General features: G+C 41.6%; 1 protein-coding gene across 4 annotated transcripts in view; it reads right to left on the reverse strand.

Annotated features, from left to right (window-relative positions):
- Nucleotides 1–27,630, reverse strand: part of flna (filamin A, alpha (actin binding protein 280)) — a 54,418-nt gene that overhangs the window by 8,794 nt on the left and 17,994 nt on the right. The window contains exons 3-34 of one of the 4 annotated variants that reach the window (XM_014998218.2): nt 19,872–20,123; nt 18,617–18,714; nt 17,407–17,554; nt 16,795–16,913; nt 16,628–16,705; nt 15,681–15,843; nt 15,386–15,586; nt 13,038–13,175; nt 11,470–11,596; nt 11,260–11,396; nt 10,949–11,145; nt 10,756–10,869; nt 10,380–10,523; nt 10,162–10,285; nt 9,443–9,603; nt 9,273–9,363; nt 8,350–8,519; nt 8,085–8,202; nt 7,850–7,962; nt 7,583–7,732; nt 7,143–7,461; nt 6,621–6,794; nt 6,375–6,537; nt 6,134–6,294; nt 5,782–5,949; nt 5,522–5,645; nt 4,589–4,745; nt 4,225–4,414; nt 3,249–3,272; nt 1,952–2,199; nt 1,446–1,517; nt 690–789 (exon numbers count right to left, since the gene is read on the reverse strand). In XM_014998218.2, coding sequence (XP_014853704.2) covers nt 690–789; nt 1,446–1,517; nt 1,952–2,199; nt 3,249–3,272; nt 4,225–4,414; nt 4,589–4,745; nt 5,522–5,645; nt 5,782–5,949; nt 6,134–6,294; nt 6,375–6,537; nt 6,621–6,794; nt 7,143–7,461; nt 7,583–7,732; nt 7,850–7,962; nt 8,085–8,202; nt 8,350–8,519; nt 9,273–9,363; nt 9,443–9,603; nt 10,162–10,285; nt 10,380–10,523; nt 10,756–10,869; nt 10,949–11,145; nt 11,260–11,396; nt 11,470–11,596; nt 13,038–13,175; nt 15,386–15,586; nt 15,681–15,843; nt 16,628–16,705; nt 16,795–16,913; nt 17,407–17,554; nt 18,617–18,714; nt 19,872–20,123 — 4,743 coding nt within the window. The remainder of the gene's footprint in view (nt 1–689; nt 790–1,445; nt 1,518–1,951; nt 2,200–3,248; nt 3,273–4,224; nt 4,415–4,588; nt 4,746–5,521; nt 5,646–5,781; nt 5,950–6,133; nt 6,295–6,374; nt 6,538–6,620; nt 6,795–7,142; nt 7,462–7,582; nt 7,733–7,849; nt 7,963–8,084; nt 8,203–8,349; nt 8,520–9,272; nt 9,364–9,442; nt 9,604–10,161; nt 10,286–10,379; nt 10,524–10,755; nt 10,870–10,948; nt 11,146–11,259; nt 11,397–11,469; nt 11,597–13,037; nt 13,176–15,385; nt 15,587–15,680; nt 15,844–16,627; nt 16,706–16,794; nt 16,914–17,406; nt 17,555–18,616; nt 18,715–19,871; nt 20,124–27,630) is intronic. The other 3 variants (XM_014998220.2, XM_014998219.2, XM_014998221.2) reach the window with 3 other exon arrangements.

The raw sequence follows: 27,630 nt of genomic DNA on the forward strand, positions 1-27,630 counted from the left end.
GTGGTTTAGTACTCTACGCTACTTTGATAGTCTGTCTCATCTTGTACCCCATCTTGTCTGGGTCTTGGACATTGAGGACTCTGGATTTTCTCAAGACCACAACTGTGGATCTACCACTAAATAGGCAGAATATTGTCAGTTTTATTTAACATCCTTGCTTTCATTGGATGTAAAACACTCAGATTCAAATCCATCAACAACATGACTCCTTCCTAAATATGTATTTTGTTACTGCAGTCAACAATCCACACCCCAAATATATTTGTGATTGAGGTGCTGTTAGCAAAGCTAGCAAATGTCAGCAACCTACCTCTGTACCAGAATTCCTTGCCTGCAGCTCACACAAAGATTTAGTCATTATCTACACGTATTATGTTAGCTACCTGTGTAATGTATACACTACGTGTTTTAGGGCGCTACTTTCTGTTTGTCAGCTGTTTGTCTCCCATAAGCTAACGTCACCTAATACAGTTAACGTATTGAGGGAAGCAAGCAAATGTAGTGCTTCATATTTTATTGCATCGTGATGTGGGGCGCTGGCCTTTGTTTCAGTCTCTCAACAGTCTTGGATCAGTCTCTGCCTCAATAGAGTCTGGTACTGATTTGGTCTTGGGTTAGTTGGTCTCGACTATCACTTGTAGCCGGTCCTTGGGAAATCGTAGCGACGAGATTTAAACTTTATGCATTACCTGTGATCTCTCCCTTCTGAATGGTGAATGGGATGACCAGGTCAAAAGGTCTAAGTCCTGCCACATCCAGGCCATTCATCCCAACTGGTCTGTCTGTTGCCTGAAAGACGGAACAGAAATTAAAGGATTACAGACTTTAAGGTGCGCCCTCTGCTAAGCCATGTTGCACACCATCAGCACAATGCAAGACAAGAGAGGTAAAGCTTCCAAAACACCAATGCAGGGATGAGATGACATGGAATGAAATGACAAATGAGGATTATGGTCAAGACGATGGCACCAGCACAAACTGCGAGAACAAAACCAGTAGGTCAGAGACGAGAGGAAGACGGTTCTCATGAAAAAAAAAAAAAAAAAAAAAAAATCGCTTTGTTTCTTAAGCGATTTCCACATGAAGCAGTTAACAACAGAGCCATACAATTATTTAATAAAAATAAATAAATAAAATCTGTGGGAAATGTAAATCTCTTCCACAATGGGGATGTGATATTGTAAAGCTCAGCTGCACTGTTCATGTGTTGGAGGAGGGATTCAGTTTTTCACATGAAGGGAACAAAGTGATGAGAAAAAGGCATCAGCATGAATGAAACACCTGCAAAGAGAGGCAGACACTGATGGAGTCTGATGAAGTGAGGCAGTCAGTGTGGGATGAAAACAATGACATGGAAGCATGACAACTGGGGCAAAAAAATAAAAATAAAATAAGGCAGCTAAACACAAATGGAGCTAAAGACCAGCTTGATGTTTGTTAGGTACCCAGGGCTGTTGAGCGTAGTATTGGGGCATTTGTCTCTGCTGCATGATCTGGTCTGATGGTCCTTCCAGAGCCTGGGAGGGCAGGGGGGTGGCGAAGAGAAGGGGTGGTGGTGTGAGAAGGCACAAAAGATGAAGGATTGAAGTGTGAAACAAAATGATTTAGGGAACACTCATACTGCCAGAACACTTTCTAAATAATGACTTCATAAGGAAAGGCAGACGAATCACTGCTTTGTTCTGCTGAAGAACCTGGGAAATCTGGAGCAAAAGCAGAAATACTTCAAGTTTATGCTAATCTATTCTGAGGAAATTAAAGTAAAGCCAGAAAGGTAAACTGGCTTGAGAGCCCAGAGATTTGTGTTTATAATTATGTGATTAAAAGTTTTAAACATGTAAAATTCTCCAGTTTCATAGTTTTTGGTTCTTATTTTAAAATCAACTCATCTTTCTTTAGCAATCTTAAGTCAAACATTTAAGAATAGCAGACCTGCTATGAAGCAACTCACCGTAACTTGGAATGGACTGTTGGGAATGTGCTCCCCTCCGAAACGGACACATATTACATACTCTCCGGGTTGCGGGGCAGTGTAGAAGATGTCAAAGGTGCCGTCCTCGTTCTCGACGACATCCACGTCGAGCTCCGCCCCTTCAGGTGTGCACACGCTGCACGTCACCTTGCCTTTCCCAGCAGCCTTGGCGTCAACTGTAATGACTGTCTGTTCACCGATCTGAATAGTTGGACCAACACCAGCGCCTTAGGAGAACAAAAACATGCATAAAGTGATTTGTTGTTACAGTCTGATATGTAGAAAAGTATGGAAGACTGAACATGCCAAATACTCAAAATCAAGCCATTTTAAGTGGATTACATTTGTTAATACATCATTAAATGCATCCAAACATAGATTGAAAATATTTTGTCATTTTTGGCTCTTCAATTTGCTGAACCCATTTCTGAGTTCACATTTTGGATTAATGGGCTTCATTAATTTTTATCTCATTTTCTTTGTATTTTCATACATTTTTCAAGTGTATGAGCGAGTTTGTCGATTACAAAAAAGAAAAACTTTTTTGTGATGCTAAGTACAAAACAAAGAACAATGATAAACACCCAGGTTCACTGAGATATTGTTCTTTAAAAGTTAAGATAAGTTCATTAAAGTTAAAATGTAGTTCTATCATAGGTGGTAAATTGTAAAAATGAAAAACTTGGCCAAATAAAACTTTGGCGAAAAAAGGAAATCTTGAGCATACACTACAAAAATATTTTTAAACAAAATTGTAAGATTAGACTAAAATATGTGAAAACTTTATGTAGCACATTCCCCACACATGTTACATTTTTAAGTTATCTTTATTTTGATGAGCATTTTTAGTTTTGGCAGGTTCACTCCTCCATACGGCTTCCCAGGTTTACTTTCATAAAAACACATTGCATGCACATTCCACAACCATGAGACCAGGTTAAAGTTGGATCAGATCTAGTCATGTTATTCAAGTCTCATGTAACTTGTAACCAACTAGTCATCTGTTATTAAAAAGTTTCAATTTAATCTACAACTATAACTAGATTAGCTAAAAGAGCCATTCCACCATGCCATCCTATTGACGCTGTTAGTCCTTTAGTCCGTCCAATAAAAACATGAGTCAAGAAGTGTTATGAGAGAAGTAAATGAGTTTGAAAGAAAAAAAAGACACAGGATGGGATATTCTGTTAAGGTTTGGTACCACTAATTCTCCATGCGAAAAGAGAAGAAAAAAAAAAGAGCAGTTCTTCTGTTACGAATCTTTCAGAGGGCTTACCTAAACCGTGACCGCCGATTGAGACTGATAAAAGGAACGGTGAGAAGCAGGGGAGCAAGATAAAAGAAAAAAAAGGTGACAAATAAAAGACAGTCAGATAAGGATGTGGGGGTGCTGGGTGGCATTAACTGTGCTCCAGACAGTTGGCTGAAGAACGGTGGTGGTGAAGTGCATGTGTGTGTCTGGAGGGGAGGGAGTATAGGTGAGGTGCAACTGAGGAGCACAGCGTGAGCAACATGACATACCAACGCACAGAAAAATGAGACCTGAGCAGCAAATGAAAACTGATGGACATGTTGAAAGGGAGAGCTCAGTGCAATGCAGCTGGAGAAAACAAAAGCAATCACACAAACACAAGCAAATTAACACATTAAGTTCGTTCATCTGTCAGATTAACAGAAAATCCAAACATAGTGGCCAACTCTGCAGTCACACTGCTGTCAGTGCAAATAATGACTTGTGAATATTTAAGGGACAGTCAGATGACTGCATTATATTTACATTTGGGTTTTTTTTTTGTGGAAAATTTTCTTTAATTTTTTAATACAATTTGAAGTTTTCTTGATTTGCTTGTGTTTCATGTAGCAGGATCTTCTCTACCGTACAAATGATTTACGTTTGACACCATTTTTCTAAAGTATAAAAATACATTCATTTCAGAGTCAAAGATATTTTCAGTCAATTAAAAAGCAATGAAAAAAAATTACTGAGTTTAAAAACTTTGAAATCACTGGGCTCTCTGTATTAAAAGACCCCATTTGCTGTTAAATGCAGCAAGAAATGACTGAGATTCTGATCTCTAATTTTTCGCCAAATTAAGTAAAATCTCTAAAATGTGTTGGACACACGCACAAAAAAGGAAAAACGGTCATTTGGCCTTCAGTATATATGGACCAAACTAAAACAAAAGAACCATGATTCCAACTGTAGAATACAAAGTTTCTATAAATCAGAGTGCGAGTGTAAAGAAGCTAACCTGTGACGGTGCACTTGCTAGCATCTCCGGTGGGGAGAGCTCTGATGCGATATGGCGAATAAGGAATCTCATCCCCTCCGTATTTGATTAGGATGGTGTATCTGCCCGTCATGTCTGGTACATACGACACCAGGTAGGTCCCATCGTGGTTGTCACGGATCTTTGCCTTTTTAGGCTTCCCCTCTGGGTCCTGCAGAAACACAAGGACTTAAGCTCTCAAAAATTGCCCCAAATGATCAGTTTTCATGCTTTCTATCTGACTGCATAAAACATGCAAAGATTGGAGACTCAAAAATCTGATCAATTTTCAAATCATACCCAAACAAATTTGCTCGAGTACAACCAGGAAATGGTGAGCACTCACTGTGATCTGCACTGCCAGCAGTCCCTCGCCTGCATCTTTGGCATCAATGGTGAACTCGACAGGCAGAGAGGCGGGCACGCCCGTGGTGTTGAGGCCGGGTCCGCTGGCTCGCACCTTGCTGGCATCGTGGGTCGGGAGGACCTTCACCTTGTAAGGGCTGTAAGAGGCAGACAGGAAGTGCAGTTTGAACAGAAACCAAACATTACCGCCGAAAGGTTGGGGAGAAATTGAGAAGGATTTTTCAGAGATGTTTTATTTTAACATGAACAACAGGATATTTTTCCAGGGACCCTAAAATGAAAAAGTACCATTTATTTTTCATTGCAAATTAGATAAAAATGTCCATTTCTTCATAAATCCCATAATTAGCAAAAAAGAGTCAACTGGCCTGTAATTTATTCTCTGTGAAGGCCTCAGAGGTTTGTTAGAGAACATCAGACTGACTCTTTAAAAATTAACAACCTGACAATAGAACCTATTGTTGGGTTTAAATGATATGATGGAATTATATGACTTGTGTTTCAACAGTCAAGTTTGATTATTTCAAGCTTAAATTATGATGTTTCCATATGCAGTAAACATAAATACAAAGCACTCTACAGTATAGTTACTCAAGGTGGTCGATATAGACTGAAAGTTTTATCACAATATTTTATTGTGATACCGATAAAAAAATGACGATAAGAACTATTAAGCTATTTTTTTTAACAGTGACTATGTAGGCTGCGACTGCTTTATATACAATTCATAGCTCCACAAATACTGTTAAGATACTTATTTATAATATGCTTCTTCGGGACACCAGTCAAAGTGTGATTTTTAATCACCAAATCTAAATTCTCATGACAAGAAATTTATCACAATAAATGATAACATAATAAATGCCTACCAGTAATAGCTACTGCTGGAGGCAAATGATGCATTGATTTTTACCTGCGTGGGATTTCCTCATCAGCATACAAGACATTGATAGAGTAGGGTCCCTCTCTGGTGGGAACATAGTTGACTGTGTGAGTCTGGTCTCCATTATCCACCACCTCGACAGGCTCCACGACCCCTGCACTCAACAGCGATGACATCATCGTTTCTACATTTTGTTCATGTAAATGTAAATGGAATATTTCCCCAAATAAAGTCTTTTGCTACAACTAATCCCTTTGAGGTCCGACGCAACAGCCGAGAACACTCGTCACCTTTGGGTCCTTGAACGCGGACCTGCAGAGGGGCCACCCCAGCTTTGGAGGCGTCCACTGTGAACGCCTGAGGGATGTTGGCTCTGACGTTGCTGCCGAGGCCAGATCCCTGACACTTCACCTTAGTGCTGTCCACAGTGTCGCTGACTGGAACGGAGAAGGGGCTTCCTGCTCAGACAAAGAAAAAAATACCAGAAAAAGTTAAAGTTAACTTTTGTAAATGTAGTAAAACATTAGTAAATGCTAAAGTTGAGCAGATTAGTATTTGTTTTTCATTCTCATATATTCAGTCTCAAGGTGTTGGAGACAAACTCCTCCAGAAGGTGTTGTAGTTGCTACGCCGGTGAGTCACCTTTGACTGGCTGTCCTCCATAGGTGATGTTGAGGTTGTATGTTCCAGCCTCATAGGGAATGTACTCCACACTGCAGCTGCCATCTTTGTTATCAGTGCAGGACATTTTGGCCTCTGATGGACCTTCCATTGCCAGACCAAGACCTCCAGTTCCCGCTCCTCTGCAGAAGGAACATGGAGTTATAAAAACGAAGAGAAGGAGCCACTCCACTGGATGAGCCAACCTGAACTTTCTGCATACCGGGTTTCCACCATGAACTTGTTCGGCTTGTTGGTGATGCCGCTCTTCAGGCCAGGACCGTGCACACGGACACGAGCTGGATCGCAGCCCTCGGTGACCGCCACACGGAATGGACTGTTGGGCACTGGAGAGCCATCGTAGCAAACCTCCACACTGTGAGGCCCTGAACACATACACAGCGTTACAATCCTAACCAGCCAGTAGGTATCCCCCCGCTAATGTTCACGTCGTGATGTTTAAACCCACCCTCCTCGTAGGGAGTGTACTCCACGGCGTACATGCCATCGCCGTGGTCTGTGATCACGGCATCCGGGCAGCTGCCGGATGGACTGCTGATCCGAGTTTTGATGTGGTCGCCTCCGCTCTGTGTGAGAGCACGAGCATCCACGGTGAAGTCTGTGGTCGCGTCACGGAATACTCCTATAAACACACAACATACAGCCGTCACAGCATGTGCAGGCGTAGCTCATTTACAGTCTGATTCAGATGAGAAGGATCATCAGGTTTCAGATCAAGTAAAACTGGGCATGGTGTGTGTTTGGTCATGTGACAGTGATGGTGACGCAATGCTCGATTTTGTGCCGTTTAACTGAAGCAGAGTCGGTGGTGTGGCCATTTTTGAAATATATACAATATAAATAATATCTATAAATATTTGTTTTTGGTCATAACACCAATATTAACATTGCCACAACTTCATATCAGTGCATCCCTACTATATATATCCGTCTCTTGGAAGTTGATTGTTCAAGTGGATGGCTGGGTTACCTTTGCCTTCCACTCCTGGTCCAAACACACGGACTCCACTGGCGTCGATGGCCGGCTCCACGTTAAGGCGGGCGGGGAAGTTTGGCACGTCCTGGCCCCCGTAGCGTATGGTGAGCGTGTAGGAGCCCGGGTAGAGCGGGATGTAAGTGATGGTGTAGGTTCCATCTCCGTTGTCCTGGATGTGAACCTCGGCCTCGGTGCCGCTGTCTGAGATGATCTCGATGGTGAGCTCAGCAGGACCAGCATTGGTGCAGTCCACTACAAACTCCCCGGTCTCACCGACCTTGGCCCGCTCCAAGCCTGGGCCAGAGCAGCGCACCTAGACAGAGACGGGGTGGAAGGAGGCAGAGTTAAATGACTGATGCTTTATAAGGAAATGAAATCATGCTGGTAAGATCCATGAAGGTCTATTATGAAGGAGGCAGACAGCTGCTGCTGACCTTGGACGGGTCAGTAGGAGGGTAAGCTGTAGGAGTGTAGGGTGATCCAGGGATGGGCACTCCGTCGTAGGTCAGTTCCACCTGGTATGGCCCTGCCTCACGAGGGATGAACTTCACCTGACTGGTCTCTGGGCTCAGCCCCGGCTCAACCTGGAACAAAGGGAAAGAAAAAAAGTATTTCAGTGCTGTAGTGTTTAAGAGATTGACAGTGTAGTATTCAGAGATTTTGGACTAGAAAGAAAAGAAAAAGTCTGAAGTTAAACTGACCTTGCAAGTGACCGGTTTTCCTGAAGGTCCGGTAACCTTGGCTGCAACTTTGCCCTGACCGCCAGCACCCTTCGATTTGACAGTCACCTCCTGGTCTTTGCCGACGGTCATTTCTGTAGTGACACAAAAAGCACTGTTGGTTCAAGTAAAATGCGGGGAAGGGAGTGTGGCCCCTGCTTTGAAAAACGAAACGCTGGATCATGCAACACAAACATGACTGAAGGATTGAACTTACTGTCTCCTAGTCCAGTGACGTTGACCTTGCTCAGGTCCAGAGTCGGAGCTACAGCGACATTGAAGGGACTCTTGGGAATATGATCTCCACCGTAAGTCACAGCAACTCCCAGAGGACCCTGATGGAGAGACAAGAGCAAAGATGATGCAATTTACTTTATCTTCTCCTAAACACGCAGCCTCTTTAACTCAGATTCCCAGTTTCTATGTGCAGCGCAGAAATCGTGTCTGAAATTGAAACGGCAAGAGAGCGTCCACTATCTCACCTGCTGCACAGGAGTGTATTTGACAGTGTGTGTGTTGTCATGGTTGTTTATGACTTCAAAGTCCTTAACAGCCTCTGCTTTGGTCGGCCCACTGAAGCTGCAGTCCAGGTTGGCCTTTCCAGCTCCCTTGGTGTTCACAGTGAAGTGAGTGGGTTTGTTCAGTTCAACTCCTGGAGGGGAAAAAAAACAAACAAACAAAAAAAAAAACATTGATGCCTTAAGGAGGTTCCATGTGAGAAATTAATCTAAATTAACCAACTGCTTTTAACATGATAAAAAAAAAAGTTTTATTAGATTTATTTTAACTGAAAATACAGAAAACAATTTGAATCTGTGAAATGAAAGAGGAACCACCAGCAGCAAGGAATCCTATTTTTATTCTTAGTGAAAGAAAATGAAGCAAATTTGATGTCTGAACAAATTATAAATGCACTTAAAAAAAAACAAACAAAAAAAAAACAATAAAAGCCAAATTTACCTAGATAAATTATGTAACTTGAAAGATCTAGCTTTAATTTTTCTAGGCCGTTTTTAAGATTTTGAACAATATTTGCCTGAAATATATATCATCACACCTCGGATCCCCTAACCAGTTTCTACTGAATATTCCCAGATCCAGACTCAAAAACTGAACTTTTTCATCTTAGACCCAGTCAATCTGACCATTTCAAATCAAACCTTAAATAACTAAATTATTTAAATTTGAGAAAGGCATGTCTACTTCTTTTTGGCTAACTTATAAGTGGTTTGATGTAAAATAACTTTAAAATATGTTAGAGAAATGATTTGTCCATTTCCTCTGATCTCATTAATTTGTTTAATTTCCAATTCTTTTGAAGATGTGCTACCAAGTCCAACTGGATCTGTATTTTGTATCATAACAATCTGTAATGACTGGTCAGTGTTTTGTACAGCGTTCGTACCGCTGCGGCTGAGTCCTGGTCCCTCCGCCTTAACTTTGCTGGCATCATGAGACGGATCCACCTTCACTCTGATCGGTGACATGGGGATTGCCTAAACGGGAAACAGAATCATTATAGCACATATGTACCAACCTTTTAATACATTCTGGCTAATCATGATTCAAACTCACATGTTCAGCAAACAGCACCATGATGGTGTAGCTGCCGGCTCCAGGAGGAGTGTATTTAACAGTGAATGTGTCGTTGTCGTTCCTGATGATGTCAAAGTCTATGTCTGCCTCTGCTGGTCCCACCACACCGGGAGCACACTTAATTCCTATGCTGATGTCACCTGAGGCCAAGAGATGATATGAATACACGTTTCCATTTATGATATGGACTTAAAGCTTTATCATGCCATTTCGTGTTAACATTGTGATAAGAAACATTTATAACTCCCGTTTTAGCTAACCGTATGGCTATACTGAGATGGAACTGCAATCACAGCCCCATAAACCCAAATACTGCTCTCTCTTGCAAAAAAAAAAAAGACATTTGTAATATACTTCTTTAGGACACCAGTCCCACTAAACTGCATCTGCATGTAATCATATTTCTAAAATGTATGTATATTTATTGATTCTCTCATTGAACAAATAATGGAGAAAATAGTAAAACTACCAATCATGACAATACAGACAGTTTGGGGGGATTTCAACCATCATTAATTAGAATATATCCCCACAATAAATCAAAATTCTTATTTTAGATTTATCACAATAGTTTATAAGTACAATACAATATGGTAAGTATCCACCCCTTCTAACTGCATGTTAAAAACACCAATATGTTTTACAGGATCTCAGTTGTAGATGCAGAAAACTGGACTGTTTTCTTCAAGTCATCTTACCTTGACCAGCCTCGGCGCAGTCAACAGTAAAGTATGTCGGCTCAAAGGCCTTCAGGCCGGTCTTTGCTACGCCAGGACCGGAGACCTTCACCTTGTTGGGGTGACAGCCAGCACCAATATTCATCTGGAGTCAGAGACACACAGAGACGAGAGCTTAGGAGACCTCTGGGAGTGCAGACGCATAAAACCAAACCAAAATCCAGATTTTAGATCCTCACCCTGAATGGACTCTCGGGGATGTTGACGCCCCCCCAGGACACCATGACGGTGTGCTTCACTGGTTTCCGTGGAGTGTAAGTACAGGTGTATGTGCCGTTACCGTCATCTTTGACCTGGACATCCACAGGGTTGCCCTCGCCATCCTATGCAGTAAACAATAGTTCTCCAATGAGTGTGTAAAATACAGTTAGGACATGCTGTGATGGAAAGATTTTAATACAACCGTAACAGATAAATATGCTTAATAAAAACTTAATCTTGGTCTTTTACAAGAGCATAAAATCTTTAAGTGGAATATATTCATATAGCTATAAAGCACAAAATAGACATCTTTGCAGTAAGGGAACATTTTGAACCACAACAAAAAAAAACTACCTGAGCAACAATCTTGAGAGGAGCTTTTCCTCCTTGTTTGGTGTCCACTGTGAACTCTGTGGGCTTTCCAACAGCCAGACCACTGCTCTGGAGGCCAGGACCGTACGCCTTAACCTGGAACGGCCATCAAGCATTAAAAACAGTCACGGACACAGTTCTTTGTTGCGGCCCGTGTCCCTGGGTGTGTTCTTACTTTGTCAGGGTAGAAGTCTTTCCCTGGAGCGTTGACGATCTCAGCCATGAAGGGCGAGTGCTGGATGTCGTCGTTGTTGCACAGCACATGGATGGCGTACTCGCCTGGCTCCGTGGGCCAGTAGCGCACGTCACACGAGCCATCGCCCTTATCGTCACATTCAATCTTGGCCTGGGATGGACCTTCCACAGAGAAACCTGAGCAAGAGGACATGGGTTAGTGCTCTTGGAGGCGCAGCGCAGGCAGGAGAAACTTAAGCCCGACAGACATGGGATGGATTTTTCCTGCCCTTTCGTCTCCGCCTTACTCACCCAGGGTACCAGCGTTCTGACCAACAGCCTCCACCACAAAGTCTGCAGATTTACCAACAACCCCTCCTTCCAGCCCGGGGCCCCAGGCTCTCACTAGCTGCTGACCGGCCTCAGAACCAATCTTAACCTCAATGGGACTAAAGAGGAGAAGCACGGGTCAGTCATTGTGAAGCTCAGCTGCCATCTCCAGTTAAAGTAGTGGTCCAGTACCTGCGGGGAATGTGCTGTCCTCCCCAGGTGATGGTGATGCTGTAAGTCCCAGGAGTGGTGGGGTAATACTCAAATCCGTACACGCCATCTCCGAGGTCTTTCCTTTTGCATGGCTCCTCAATTCCCTCTGTAAATACAGGACTTGATTTACAATAATACTCATACAATGTTTAGAAAAACCTATGAGGTTTTCTAGCCAGACGTAAAACCCTTCAAAGTACTGCTAGCTCAATTCAAGTCATGTAATATCTTAGTTTTAACTGAACCCAAAGAGGAATTAGAAAATGTTTGTCTGTAGTGAACCTGCTGTGTAGACCTTCTGTCCACGCAACAATGTTTTATAGCCTAAAGTCAGTTTTGCAAAGATTTTAGTAAATATATTGGGGTTGCAAGTGGACGGCAAAGCTAAGGGACTCCTGTGTGTGTTCGTCTTCAGCTTTCACAGCCCGAAACACCCATGTTAGGTGAAAGTCTGGTATGTTTGCGGAGGCGTGAATGCCAAAAAATAAAAAAATAAACTATGGTCCACCTCAAGGTCTTGGTTTAGTTGAAGTAAACTCTGGCAGTGCGGTTTGAATGCATTCGTACGCGGACTACAGCACAAGGCATTCTGGGTAAGTACAACCAAAACTAATGCGCAAAGCTAGTGGGAAAAACGGCTCGTGGTCACCGAAGACAAAAGAGAAATCCTCTAAAATCTGACAACATTCCGTTTTTGTTTACATTTTGCGATGCGGGATGTTGTGCTCAGTTTCTTCTTCAGTGTTTTTTTTGTGTCGTTTCAGTGGTTCTTGGTCCAGCGCCACCACAGGCAAGGAGGTGAACATGTCCTTCAAAGCGTTTGGTTTGTTTGAAAGAAGTGCAGCAGCTGAAAATGGAACAATGTCGCTAAGCTAATGTTGCAAGTTTGGTCCTCAATCAAACAGAGTCTGTCAGACTATCAAATATGAAAACACCCTAAATTGCTCTCTGTTTGGAGAGTAGGTGTTCCTGGTTGTTTGGGTCATTGGTCAGTCCTGTGATGGTTGAGGTACACCCTGGACAGGTTTGGCTACAGAACATGCTGTGCCTCGATCTGGTAGCTACAAATCAGCAGCCTCTTCAGTCCACCTCCCCTCCACTGGACACATCTGACCCCAAGAAGGTGCCGTGTTTAACAAAACCAGGAACAGTCAGGGTGAAAAAACACTTGGTTTGGACTTAATGTAGACATTACATCTTAGTGACAGCTGAATTGGGCACCAGGCAACACCTGAATAGAGCAGGACTGAATTGGAATGAAGATCTAGAAGAATTGTTTCTTTAAATTTGAGATCCATCTAAACAGTCAGTTGGATAAAGAGACATGACAAAATCAGCTCCACAGATGTCAAATTATGCAAAACTTGGAGTCAGACTCCAGTTTCAGTTAGAACTGGCCATTGGAACACATTATTGTTTGCCATATGAAACAAGAACTGATACCAGTGAAACAGACCCAATGCCACAGCACTGAAGTGAAAGTATGTGTTTTAAATACTCACGAGTGCTTTCACTGGAGTTCTATGGATAATGAACCGTGAACTTACTGGGGCCCTTGATGGTGACTTTCAGTTCCCCGGTGCCGGCTCCTTTGGTGTAAACCTTGAAGTCTGCCGTCTCCTTCACCCTCAGGCCCTTTGGCTGCAGGCCGCGACCTTTTGCTCTGCACAGGCTGGGGTTGCATGCTGTGAACACGCAGGAGAAAGTTAGAGAGAAGCAGCCCAAGAAAACACCACAGAGCTTTTTCAATTCAACTGTAAAAGCACAGGCAACATGAGAGGTGGAAGTTGGATGAGGTGCAGGAGGAATGAAGCCTTCATGTTAAAGGTCCAGCCTTCACACTAAAGATTCAGGAAAGCTTTCCCTCTCCTTCCTCTAAACTTCTGGTGCCTCAACATTTATCTCATCACACAGAGCGAGTTTGCTGCTGACGCAGTAAAGGAAGTTTCTTCAAACTGAAGTAGCGTATTGCTCTTATCTCCTAAATAAAGATGGAGCCGCAGCCACAGCTGCCTGGTCAGCAGGAAGCAAATTAAGAGCAGAAAACACACAAGCCATTTTCTAGGAAGGCAACTAATAAGATATAAAATTAAACCCGTCAAATGTTTTACTTGATCTCGAAACAATACAGCAAAAATGTTTAGAGCTAATTTAGGCCATTTGTGTGCGTCATTATCAAACTGAAGTTTCGTTAGAAAGCAGGTTTCAGATTGATGACAAACATTTTAAATTACCACAAAACTAAAGATCTTCGCTCATAAGAATAAAATGGCCACATTTTGCACAGATTCACTAGAATTTTGCAAAACATGTTGAAAAAGACAAACGGATACTGCTGATAAAGTGAAACTAAAGTTACTGCTGTTCAATTTAATATGATAAATATTACTAATTTTATTTCATAGGCAGCATGGAAAGCCATTTTAATTCATTACCACCATGCATTTTAACAAATATGTAGCACTGTAGCCCTAAGAGGCATTTAAAGAGGACTTTAGCATTTGTCCTCCTCCTGGGACTAACTACCTTTAGAAAAGAAGAAAATAAACATTTTTGATTGAATGTCAGTCTTCGGTCATTATTCCTTGACCAATATTAAAAAAAAGCCACCCAATATTTAGATAATTTATTAAAGTCATCAAAAGACCATGCTGCAGTCTCATGGTAAACATCTGCACAGCAGAACCCAGGAAAATTAAAAATGATATCATGGAAAGTATAAACTGCAAATAGCGCAGACAAATCGTAAAAATTAACCAATTGATCGGATTCTGACTGTTCAGCTCAGTCGGTCCCGACCAGCCCCCAGCATGGCTTCTCTATCTCTATTCAATTAGTGAACACATTGTATCTAAAGGTTAGTGTATAAGAATGAAAGGTGACCATTTGGTATGTATGTATTCAAATGTATTCAAAGGGAGAACAGTGAGAAGTTAGTCTAAAAGTTGACGTTTTCTATGACATGTCAAGACAGTCTGAAGTTCATTCGGTCTATGCGAAAATGAGTGCGAGACTTTCATCTGATAACAGGAAGGTTAAACAGATAACAAAATTGCTCCATGTTTTCTTTTTGAACTTTCAGCCATCTGTCATGGAACACGTTGGATTTAGGAACGTTGGCAGCCTTTTGGAAAGCGTAGCTAAGGTAAGGTCCCACGGTCACTGGGATCTGAGACTGTTACGTTAGCAATTCCAGCTGTGCCAACCAGGCCAATTAATAAAATATGCTAAAGAAAGCTTAAATTGTCAATCGCATGGCAACTCAAAAAGGTTTCTAAAAAAATGCTTGGCATCCATATGCCACAATTTATTAAGCCTTACTGCAGCTATTTACTAGGATGGCTTATAAATGACTCTGGGGGGATTTAAAGACTTGTCTTACAAATATGGAAAAAAGGAAGAAAATACTTTTCTGTTGATGGTTCCTAACAAGGAAACTACACTGGAAGCTTGATTCATTCTGAATTCATGATGCGAAGTCTAAACTCGGAAAATTAGTCATAAGTAGAGCATTCCTTAAACTAATTAATAATTTCCAGGTTGAAATAGTCCAGTCAGAAATGTTGAGTACATGATCACAAGCCACAAGCTTTCATGCATCCAATCTCTGACACACAGTGGGTACCCAAGAGAGACGCCAGGAAACAGGAAATGACAGCAGAAGGAAGAGGCCGTTCTCAGGAGTGGACAGATGCCAGTGGGACGCTATCAAAGAGAAGACTGGGAGGAGAGACCGACAGAAGATCTGATATCCAGCACAGCAGCAGGAGGAGGAGACAGAACACAATTAGAAACCAGCTTGAAATAATTAACGCTGAAGGTTCACAGGGAAAACTGTTACAGTCAACGCGTTTGAAGAACAACTGCTGCGGAGACTTAAGATTCAGACTCTCACCTTCTCCCACGTCGACTGTGAAGGGACTCTTGCTGATCTGGCCGCCAGCGAAGGTGATGAAGATGGTGTGCTGGCCCTCCTGGGTGGGCTTGTAGGTGCAGCGGTAGCTGCTGTTGCCCTTGTCCTCGATGGTGCAGGGCACCGTGTTCTTCTTTCCCGCAGGATCCATGATCTCAACCTCCACTTCTCCAACACCGGCACCTTTCGGCAAGAGCAAGTCAAATGTGGAATTCTGTCTCGATTTATTTCCTACTTCATTCGATGGCAAACAGACCGCGTCCCCCTTAAACGCTACCTGCTGTGTAGACGTCAAAGTAGGTGGCTTTGTTGGCAATGTTGCCCGACGGCTCCAGGCCAGGGCCCTGGGCCGTCACCTTGCTGGAGTTGCCCTGAGCCATGCCGATGTCCACCTCGAAGGGACTCTTTGAAATATGTTGCCCCGCAAACAAAACCGTCACCTGGAAAACGGAGGGGGGAAAAAAACAAACAAAAAAAAACATTCACTCTTCTCATTTTCCCCATTTAAATTATTCCAGTTCTTAATGAGAGACCACAGTGTTCTGTTCTTTAGGTCTTGTTGAAGTCAAAATCGTTTTTCTCGACAAACCATTTTCTGCGTCATTGTTAGATTCAACAAAGACACTAAACATTATACTTAAAACTGAATCTTTGCCAATTTGTTGAAGTAATTTTGTGCCAGAATGTTTTTTTTTTCTGTAACCTATGAATCAAACTGAAGAAGTGAAACAAAATAACCAATCTGGTGTACGTCTTTCTCCCTATGCATTCATATAATTAACACTGCATGAGAGTGTAACAGCTTCTACAACCCTGTACTTAATCCAGTCAACACAAACCTTCTGGAGTTTTCCACATGAAAGTTCCTGAACTACTCATGGTTGTTTACACAAAAAGCACTTCAGCATACATCCCCACACAAACACACATTTTTATGAAATAATTAATCACACTAGAGGTCCAGTCAGTTTCTTTGGTCAGATTTCTCGTCTTTGAGGATATTTTTAAGACGGGGTGTGATGCAAGGGTAAAAATATGCAGCAGGTTCTTTGATGGAGACAATAGTTTGGTACTGAAAGTAGCAGCTCGTCACTCATTTAATCTCTGCATTTTTCCCCTCTTCTCATGATCTAAAGATGACTTTTTGCCCCTTGATATAAACATTTGTGTGTCTAAAGCAGTCCCTCACATATCCATTGTGCATTAGACATATGGTCAGTTTACCTTGTGCATGCCCATCACTTTGGGGGTGTAGACAACAGAGTAGGTGCGGTTCTTGTCGTTGTTCGCCGTCACTTTGGCCTAAAGGAAAATTGAACAACAGTTTACAAAATCCTCAGCTTTTAAAAAGCTTTAGTTTAAACAGGCTACATTCCCAAAGACTGACAAACCTCCTCTCTGTGTCCTGCAGGGTCCTCTACATAAACCAGCACCTCTCCCATCCCTGCACTGATGGTCTCAACGGTAAACATCGCCTTCTTCATCACGACATTTCCCACCGGCTCAATCCCTTCAGAGACAAGACACACACATCAACATGCAGCAGATGCAGAAATGGAGCTAGATACGCCTTCAAATGACAGATTCAATGTTTCAGACATGGGGTGACTACAGCCTCAGATAAACTACACATCACATATTACACTATGTTATTATGGCAAAATGAACCCTAAAGCATTATGGAAGTCGTCCAGCTTATAGACGACTTCTTGCAGAACCAGATATCCTAGCAACAACTCCTAGTAATCATTTACACTCCCTTGCATGCTTGACGACTTCTTAGTTCACTCTTACTAATGTTTCTTCAATGAATTGAAGTTACAGACATTGATCTGTGCGTCGCTGTATAAAGGGTCCCACTACAGAATTTCAATCCGGATTTTGACTGGACCATTGTACCACCATGATTCTGCACAATTCTGTTCAGTATTTCCAAATAGCTAGCAGGATGGACAGTTTGTCGCAGCAGGTAACATGGAGTCCTCAGTCAGAGCTGTGTGTACCTGGGCCGTAGGCACGGGCCTTCTTGGGGTTGAGTTTGGGCCGGAGAGGAGCCCCAGGCTTCAGCTTGGCTTTGGGGAACTGGGACAGGTAGGTCATGACTGAATGCTCGTCCACGTTGGGGTCTACGATCTCTTCTGGGGTTATGACCTGATAAAAATAGACAAAAAGGAACACATGTTTTTATATTTAAGGTCTATGATGCTCGTTTGCCTTTACCCAATCGAGGGCATACCACATGTGCAACCAGCAACGGTTCTTTATTAGTTGCCATGGAACCCATTACCCACAGAAGTAAACTAGGTACTGACATGGTGATGAAAGAATCGTGCCAGTCCTCCACCTCAGCTCAGAAAGTACCTGATCCAGATTCGCATGCAAACCTTCAGCAGCCACTCATACAGACTCTCACTTTCTGGTTTTGCAACCCACAGACATGGCAAGGGGGAAGACATTACGCTCACTTCTTAGAAGAAACAGAAAAGAAGACGGAAACAGCGGTGACCACAGAGCCAACTGTCATCACGCTACACTGTGCCAGACGTGCCAACACTCTTCTGTTTGGCACGAAGCCAGACAATGGCATCAACGTCTAGAAATGACTCAAATGCTGAATACAGCCACAGAATAAATGTTGGTGTTAAGATCCTTACAACCTACTAGGCACTGATGATTTACTCCTGTGATCGTCAGCATTATTAATGGGATAATGTGGACTAACCCTTTTCAACAAAATTCCTAAAAATGAGGATTAACTAAATGTGAGCATCCGATGTCCTAAAAAACTGATCTATGAAGATTTTGCACCTCCATTTTTAAAAATCTGATGATCTATTAGGAAACATTTATTTCAGCAAAGGCCAACACAAAAATGTATTCAAATCCACTTTTCTACAAAATGTTAAACAGGTCAGGATCTAAAAGTGGTAGAGCATAATTTGTACTATTGACATGGATTTAAAAAGAACATCCTGGTCCACCTTCACAGGAAATTACGAGGAAATAAAAATAAACACGTGGTTTTTATTTTCAACCTCCTGAGAACGACATCAATAGCAGTCACTATGAGTTGGAAATTTATGTCTTACTTCAAAATTGAAATCCCAACAAGCACAAAAAAAAACCCCTAATTGACAGTCCCAAAAAAGTCTTGTTATTTAGATAGTTAGGTGCTGGTGTGTGTGCAGCTGTATTCTCTGACTCGTCTCCTACCTGAGGGATGCCCAGCCAGTCATCAGCTTGCTGCATGGCCTCACGGGCGTTATCCACTGGTTTGGTCTGATCCCACTGATCCCAGTCAGGACACAGACCTGGAGGAGAGAAACGGCTCAGCTGGGTTTCAAACAACACCACAACTTTATCATAGAAACAGAATAAAACTATTACATTAAATAGTCCAAAGCAATTTTCAAGGTTACTGATGGTGCTTTACTGCCCCCTAGATTAGCTTTTCACCATACTTTAGGCTTTTGTCTTCTTTTTTGCAAGTGATGAAACACATAAAATCACTGTGTCAATATCAGGGTTTAAAGCGATTTAAAAAAAAAGTTCAGGTTATATTTCCTCCAGAGACCTTCATTAGTGGTGCACCAATTAGAGTTTTCTGGCCGATCACCCATCCTTAAAAAACATGATGGGCCAAAACCAATTTCTTTTTTTTTGTCTAAGAAGTCACTAAATAGAGAAAAATGTTGGAAACAGCAGGGCGACTTTTGTTAACTGCAGACATAACCTGGTGGGTGGGTCTGTCAGTCAGTCCTCTCTCACAGCAGAGCAAAAGAGGACAGTGGATCATTTTCAGACCAATAAGATCAGTTTCTTATCAACGCATCAGCCAATCGCAGATCATCCAATATTAAGGAAATCAAAGCAGATTTATCAGTACAGCACCTGAATGTTATGGGACTTTTTCTTAAACCAATGATTTATGCTGATTTGACTATCTAAAGTATGATTACTTCAAGTTTGAACCCTTGAGATTTAGATAAGTGTTAATTATATATATATATTTTAATAAAGTAAATCTGCAGTTTTAGTCATGTGTAGCGCTGCATACAGTTAATGTTTCTAGTTCCTGATCAAGCTGATCTTTAAACCATCCAGAATGACCAGATATGACCAGGCTTTACTGAAAGCCAACCGTCATCAGCTGGATATTTTCACACATGCTGAGCAGCTTTTAAGATTGTTTGACAAGTTTATTTTTTTTAATTCTTTTGATTTCAGTCTGTTAGTAATCTGAGGGTGACTTAAAGCTGATAATGTGGAAAAATCCTGCCTGTGTCTGACATGTTCCCTCCTTTCTGCTCCCTTTTCTTTACTGTTTCATCCCCTTTCAATTGAAGAATTAGACAAAAGCCCCCCTGAAGCACACAACAGCCCCACATCAAAACCACATGCTATGATACAAACAGAACATGTCTGCACACCACTTTAATAAGAGACAAACATCTCAACTTCCCCTCACCTGGGGCGCAGCTGTCCACCAGGGCTCCCAGGGCCCGGCCAGTCTGCCAGTCCCTGTTGAAGTTGGTGATGGGAAGCTCGGGAAGTTTGTTCTGGATCCATCCCAGCAGCCTCTGCTTGGGCGTCTTCTGCTTGCCGTCATCAGCCTCTTCCTCCTCATCCCACATGGGCATGGAGATGGAGTAGTGCAGGATGAGGGTCCAGATCAGACCCAGGATCAGCTTCAGGTTCCCATCCACAATGGCTTTAGAGTCTGAAGGCCAAGAGGACAAGGGTTTAAGGACAAACTGCTATAAAAATGAAACACATAGAAACATGTATGTAAATTGTTACTGAGAATGTGTCAAATACAAAGTGACTAAAGTAAAAAGTATGCAAAGGAAAGCTGATCTTTGAAAATCATATTTCCCTCTCTTATCAGTTAATGTATGGCAACATTTTCAGGGAGTAGTCAGCTGTATATCAACACATTAGCTAGTATGTTTAGCCCTGGAAGAGAGAGGGGAGTTTACATTTTCTGTGCAGATTTTAATCTGACCACATAGAGGCACTGAAATTACAGACAAAAGGGTTAAACTATCCCCGTCTGAATGTCTGTTTAGAGTAAATACACCAAACATCGGCAGCTGGGAGAAACCATTAAGGGACAACTGGTTAACTTGATACCGGTTATCGATGTATACCAAGATTTTCCATCAGAGTTTCTATTTTACCAAGATTGTACTTCATCTTTTACAAAGAAATTTAACTAGAACTTTTAATCTTACATCTGCTTGTTATACTTGTGTTGGTCTGTTGAAGAGCTGAAAAACAAGCCTATAATTTTAAGGCTAATCCATACATACACTTCAATTTAGTATGTAGTTTCATTTTTGCATTAGTTTATTTTTTATAGACTAATAGTAATACTTAAGCATTCATATGAATAGCTTTTTGCTTTAAATAAATTATTTGATGGTTAGTATTGTGTGTATAGATGATATGGTGGCATCTTAAGGTAGTCGCACTGGAAAAGTCTCAGCCTGTCTTGCCTATGGTCACCAGATACAACCCCTGGCAAAAAGTATGGAATCACCAGTCTTGGATGAGCAGTCATTCAGACATTTCATGCTGTAAAACAAACTCGGATCAAAAACATGATACAATATTAAGGTCATTCCAAAGTGCAACTTGTTGGCTTTCAGGAACACTCAAAGAAATGAAGAGAAAACATTGTGGAAGTCAGTGAATGATACTTTTATTGACCAAACACAGGGAAATAAATATGGAATCACTCAATTCTGAGGAAAAAAGTATGGAATCACTCAAATTGGAGGTAGAAAAAAGGACACACCCAGTCTATTTCCTTTCCCTAAATGGACACCTGCCCCAGATTAGATGTGCCCGTTAGTGTGCAGTTCAAAACACCTGCAGTCATGACACCTTGGAGGGCTGCTGGACAAAGTGGAGTGGCGAGAACCATGACTCCAACAAGAGAAATGTCCCTTGAAACAAAAGAGAGGATTGTGAAACTTCTTGAAGAAGGTAACCCTTCACGCATGGTTGCTAAAGATGTGGGCTGTTCACAGTCAGCTGTATCCAAGATATGGTCCAAACACAAACAGCATGGAATGGTTGTTAAAGCCAAGCGTACTGGTAGACCAAGAAAGACATTAAAGCGTCAAGACAAACAACTAAAGGTCATTTGTCTTGAAAACCAAAAAAGTACAACTAAACAGATGAAGCATAAATGGGAGGAAGCTGGAGTCAATGTATGTGACCGAACCGTAAGAAATCGCCTAAAGGAGATGGGATTTCAATACAGGAAAGCTAAATGAAAACCAGCATTGACACCTAACCATAAAAGAACAAGATTCCGATGGGCTAAGGAGAGGCAATCATGGACTGTGGATGACTGGATGAAAGTTGTCTTCAGTGATGAGTCAAGAATCTGCATTGGACAAGGTGATGATGCTGGAACTTTTGTTTGGTGCCGTTCCAGTGAGATTTATGAAGAGGCCTGCCTGAAGAAAACAACCAAATTTCCACAGTCCTTGATGATATGGGGCTGCATGTCAGGCAAAGGCACTGGGGAGATGACTGTGGTTAATTCTTCTATCAATGCACAAGTTTACATTGACATTTTGGACAGTTTTCTCATCCCTTCAATTGAACAGATGTTTGGAGATGATGAAATGATTTTCCAAGATGACAATGCATCGTGCCATAGGGCAAAAACAGTGAAGGCATTCCTTGAAGAAAGACACATTCAGTCGATGTCATGGCCTGCAAATAGTCCAGATCTCAACCCAATAGAAAACCTGTGGTGGAGATTGAAAAAAATGTTCCACAAGAAGGCTCCAACCTGCAAAGCTGATCTGGCAACTGCTATCAAAGAGAGTAGGCACCAAATACTGTTTGTCCCTCATCAAGTCCATGCCTCAGAGACTAAAAGCTGTTATAAAAGCCAAAGATGGTGCAACTAAATACTAGTGATGTATTTTGAATGGTCTTTTGTTTATGTGTTTTTCATGATTCCATACTTTTTTCCTCAGAATTGAGTGATTCCATATTTATTTCCCTATGTTTGGTCAATAAAAGTATCATTCACTGACTTCCACAATGTTTTCTCTTCATTTCTTTGAGTGTTCCTGAAAGCCAACAAGTTGCACTTTGGAATGACCTTAATATTGTGTCATGTTTTTGATCCGAGTTTGTTTTACAGCATGAAATGTCTGAATGACTGCTCATCCAACACTGGTGATTCCATACTTTTTGCCAGGGGTTGTATAAAGAAAAAAAAAAGAGATATGTTCAAATGATATGTTTTTTTTTTTTTTATTATTCTTCAAACTTTATTCATACAGCTGCTGCTTGTGTTCTCACTTGCACCAGGAAGATGGAGCAAGTACTGTAACAGCTTAGCACCAAAGCTGTTCTGATTCTGGTTCTGGTCTGCATCCCCAGAACCAAACATGGAGACGGAGCATTCAGCTTCTATGCACCACAAATCTGGAACAAACATCCAGAAAACTGCACATCAAGACTAAAACCCTCCGTTTTATTAAAAGCTGCTTTTGAACTATAAGAAATTGAACAATATATTTGTGTATTGATGATTTTAATGACAGCACTTGACAAAATGTAAGGTCCGTTATTGGTTTTCGGAACTGTTGAACATTTCATAAGAAAACCGTTTCACTTATCAAATCCCACTTTATCATTTACCACTTATTTCACTTTTCTACACAATTTAAATTTACAACAGTGGATATTGTCAAAAAATTACATTTTCTGTTAAAATTATGTAGTTTGTTATGGAGATTCTGCTTTACAGAGAAATAAGTGAAACTTGATCCACAACCAACAGGTCCAACTCGAATCCAGATAAAAATCAGTCCAGCAGTTAAATGAAACCGATTCCATTATACACACAATTTCATTACAACACAATACGATCATATTCAGTTCATAAAGCCAACTAGTAAAATACTATTAAGGCAAGTCCAACAGATTGCTTTGGGTAGTTGACTTTCCAGCAATCCTTCATCCTGACCAAGCATGACAAAACAAAACACAAACGGCTTTGTCCCAGATCTCATCTGTGAACGCCAACTGCAAAGAGGCGAAGTGATAAACCGAGACTGTTGGAGAATTACAAAAAAACAAAACAAAAAAAAAACTTTAATTTTTCAGTATATATTTGAACTCATTGATGGCCACATCATAATAAAGCAGCACATACAGCCCACCATGTGGTTATTTTATCTGAGGTCTTCCTCTCGGCTTATAACCACCAGCTGTAGAGGAAAAAGTGATGCAGCTTGAAGCTAGTCTGGGCACGACTCGCACAACATCCCCTACCCCCAGCAAATCCAGCACTCTGGTTGCATAAGATGGTTTATTGAAGGGATGATTGCAGAGGTCCAGCCTGAAGGGAAGGGTGGGGCAATGTGTCAGCGTGTCCTCTCACCGATTAGAACATTGTCTTGGAGGGGGGAAAATTGGGTAAGAGCGTTGGTGTTTTGTAAGGATGCAAAGCACTGTGGTGACTGCTATGATCCACCGAGCCTCGTCTATTGAATCTAGACTGATTTTTAGTAGTTTCATTGAAGAAACTGCTTCAATTGTGGGGGTTACTGTGGGGCGTATTACAGGCCGGAAAACTTGGGCCTGGCGCCACAACAAGAGTTTGGGGATGGGGTCGGACTGGATGCAGAGCAACGTGGCGAGCCAGACGAGCTGTAAAAACACAATGCAAGAGCAAGGAACAGATCTACTTGAAATATTTTCATTATTACAGTTTGACCCAGTTTGACAGGGAAATGTCCCAGTTTTCTGACACGAGCAGCGTTTCCATTTCAAATGTGTGCAAAGCTTTCTCAACATTCTGCCAGTGCCAGATAGAAACACAATTTAGCAATTATGTCATTTCTATTAAATAAGGCAAATAGAAATCACACATGAATAAGTTTGTTCTTGCGATAACAGTAAAAAACATGCAACGCCATGATACTCCTACCACTTCCTGTCGTGGTCCACTTTGTGGTTTGCACCAATGGCAACATCCCGCTATTGATCATGTGACTCATCCAATGCAAAGCGTTTCCACTGCAGTTTTGCCAACAAAAAAGTACCAAAACTTTTTAAAAAAACAAATGTTTTTTTTTTCCAAACCTGTTATGCTCCCATTTAGCAAATTTATTTTCAAAATATCAAATTGCAAAATGACACTGTCAATTGAAGCGCAGCTTATATCAAGTTGTTTTCTAGTGCGGTAAAACATGACATTGCATTGGCTCCCAGTGGACAAATAAACCCTGCATGAGCTCAGACCAGTGATTCTTTCGAGGTCAGTCCTCATGAGAACACCAAAACCTCTCTGCCCGTGGGTACAAATGGAGAAACTCTGTCCAACCACAAATGGAAGTAAAAGGAGAGACAAGAAAACGGAGGCAATAAAGGAGAGTCAGAAAAGGCTGCCTAAGGACAGAGATAAAATTACCAGTTTTAAAGTATCTTTTGAACCAACGGGTGGGTTTGAGCTGGGTGTGCATCACAGGTTGTTGCTTGCTGGAGGAATGCAGATCAGCTGCAGCAAGGGTGTGTTACATAGCTGTCAGGTACACCAGCTCAAACAGGACCCCTAATGCTACCAAAACAACAGCTGAGGAAGTCGGATCGTACACCGTGTTGAATCTTGAGCTGAGACACTAAAAATCAGCGACAAACTCCCACTTGCGGCGTTTCCAAGGAACTCTGAATGACTTTTAAAAAGTCCGATGAGAAAGTTGTTGTCAAAAGTGTTATGACACACATCTGCAAACACATTCTGATAACGTCAGTACATGTGTGTGTATTCTCCTCCTCTCAATAGCTACTAAACATCCAAGGAATCTGGCAGTATTCCCAGCAGACCACAAGCCTACTGCAGCCCATATATGGACAAAGCCTGCCACAAACCCCCCCGCCTCCCTTTTGCTGACTCACAACTCTTCCCTCCAACCTTTTTAAATGTCTGATCTTCCTCTTGTCCCCAAAATTCCCATGACTCATCCATTTGGCACAGTCTCAAAGCAGCAAGGACCGCCCACCAACCAACCCATGACACACTGGCGACATCATCGCAGTCTCCAACCCGCAGCTCGTCTTTATCCTGGCCCCTCGACAGAGAAGTATGACCAGTAGGGAGATAAGCTCTTGCTTTAAGACATTTATTCAATTTAAAAAATGTGAACACATACTTTTAAATGAAGCCACTTGAATGCATCACATTCATTCCATATCCCAACTCAAATCAGTATGTCAATGTTTTCCTCCATGCCTTCACACAGTTCTTAAGGAGATACTAAACTCGCTGCCAAGATTACAGGTGCGCTGAAACCCAGGGGATCTGGGTGTCAAGTCGGACCCCAACGTTACAACCGGATAATTATGATGTTCTTCCTCTGGGTCGAGGCTATCCATCTGAGTAAATTGGAGGAGTTCAATTTTGATGACTTGTTCAAAAGAGATTGTAGGACAGAGCAAGAAATGCGTAGATGGATTCTGGCTTTTTTGCCACTGTGGTGCATCACAGTTATGGTCTGTGGTGGTGAAGATTGATCTGAATGAATTTACTGGTTCACTCACATACCAACCTTCTATGTGCAAAAAATAATAAAAACCCGATATAAGCAATTGAAATGAACCGATTTTGTGGTGACTGGGCTGCTTCTAAAAACTGGGTAAGAAGGAAATTAAGAGTCATAAGGAGGTTCAAGTCTGACTGGAAGGAGACCGAGAACTGACTTTTTCCTCTCATTACTTTTGTTGAATGATGACGCGATCATGTGAATAGCTCCTATAAGTCTAAGGCCATGGTTTAAAACTAGAAAAAATTTGACAAATAACTCTTAGCTAAGCAGGGTCGATTTTACATTCAAACAGAGAAATTTAAGACATTTGAACCTCATCCTTGGTGCAGTCTCTAGTCTCTAGTCTCCTGAAGTGAAGAAAAGGCCAACCTAAAGACTCTACTCTGAGGCCCTCCCAGAGGAGCGAGCTTCTCTCTCCATCTCTAGGGAGAACCCAGACACCCAATTCAGAAAACTCATTTTGGCTGCTTGTTGAGAAATCATGTTCTTTCAGCCACTACCTAAAGTTCATGGCCATAGACAAGCGTAGTAACGTAGGTCGACGACTAGTAAACTGATGGCATTTTCCTTTCGGCTCAGCTCTCTCTTCATCAGTAGAGAACTAGAGTCACTACATACGCCACACTAATTCTCTCCGACCACTCCATGCTCTTCTGGCTCTAGACAAGTTTCAGATTTGGCAGTGATGAGTTCAGTCAAAGAAACTGAGGTAAGAGGGATCTGTGGGTTTCCCTCCACATAACCTCATCTTGGATAAGCACCTTGGATAAGGTGTGGTGATTGATAGAAAAATTAATTACCTTTACAAGTATCAAGACTTTGAAGAAAAATAACCACATGGCAACGATTAGTGTACATCTTTTATCACTACAAATCATGAGGTAGAGTAGCTTCGTTTTTATCCAATTGAGCGAACTTTAAAACCGTCAAAGAAAATGCAAATTAGTCGTGTTTCCATCTACTGGTTTGGAATAAATCAACCAGGCTATGCAAAGCATAATTTCACCAGATTTTGACCCTTCACATGGCTGTGGTAAACAGGAAGTAGATGTTTCAAACTACTATGAACCACACATCTCAGAAAATGGGGCTCCTCTCCTCCGAACTGGGGGTTTTGAGTCTTTGGTGCGATCCAGACCCACCAATAGATGGAAGCACACACTATGTCAGAACTTATTTGGCAAATGTGTTTCCATTTCCCTTTAGGTACAATAACTTTTTGGAAAAGCCAGAAAGTACTTCAAGTGAGTGTAAAAACTTGAGTTTTGACTAAGTTTTCAAAATTTGCCGTTTCCATCAACCTTGAAATGAAAAATGAAGATGAAAACACAGTCGGTGTTTCCTGCCCCTGGAAATGATCATATCAGTATCTTATTTCTTATTTGTAATTGTGGAAATCCAAATTCACATTTTCTAACCAAGCAACTCCATCTTTCCAATTTAATATTTAGGGAATTTTCACCTGGGGTAAGCTGCAATGTATAACAGTTTATGGATTCTCCGTTTCCCACAGATTTCCTGTATTTCATCCATCACTTGTCACTGTGTGATAAAGGCATGTAGCAAATACTTCAGCATGAAAAAATAAAAGATAATTTATGGATGCCAAATATAGCAGCAAAATGCACAGAAAGCATGCAACTC

The sequence above is a fragment of the Poecilia mexicana genome, unplaced genomic scaffold, assembly GCF_051168715.1.
Source record: "Poecilia mexicana isolate PSO_F unplaced genomic scaffold, ASM5116871v1 scaffold_7, whole genome shotgun sequence".
In the NCBI taxonomy this organism is placed as follows: Eukaryota; Metazoa; Chordata; class Actinopteri; order Cyprinodontiformes; family Poeciliidae; genus Poecilia; species Poecilia mexicana.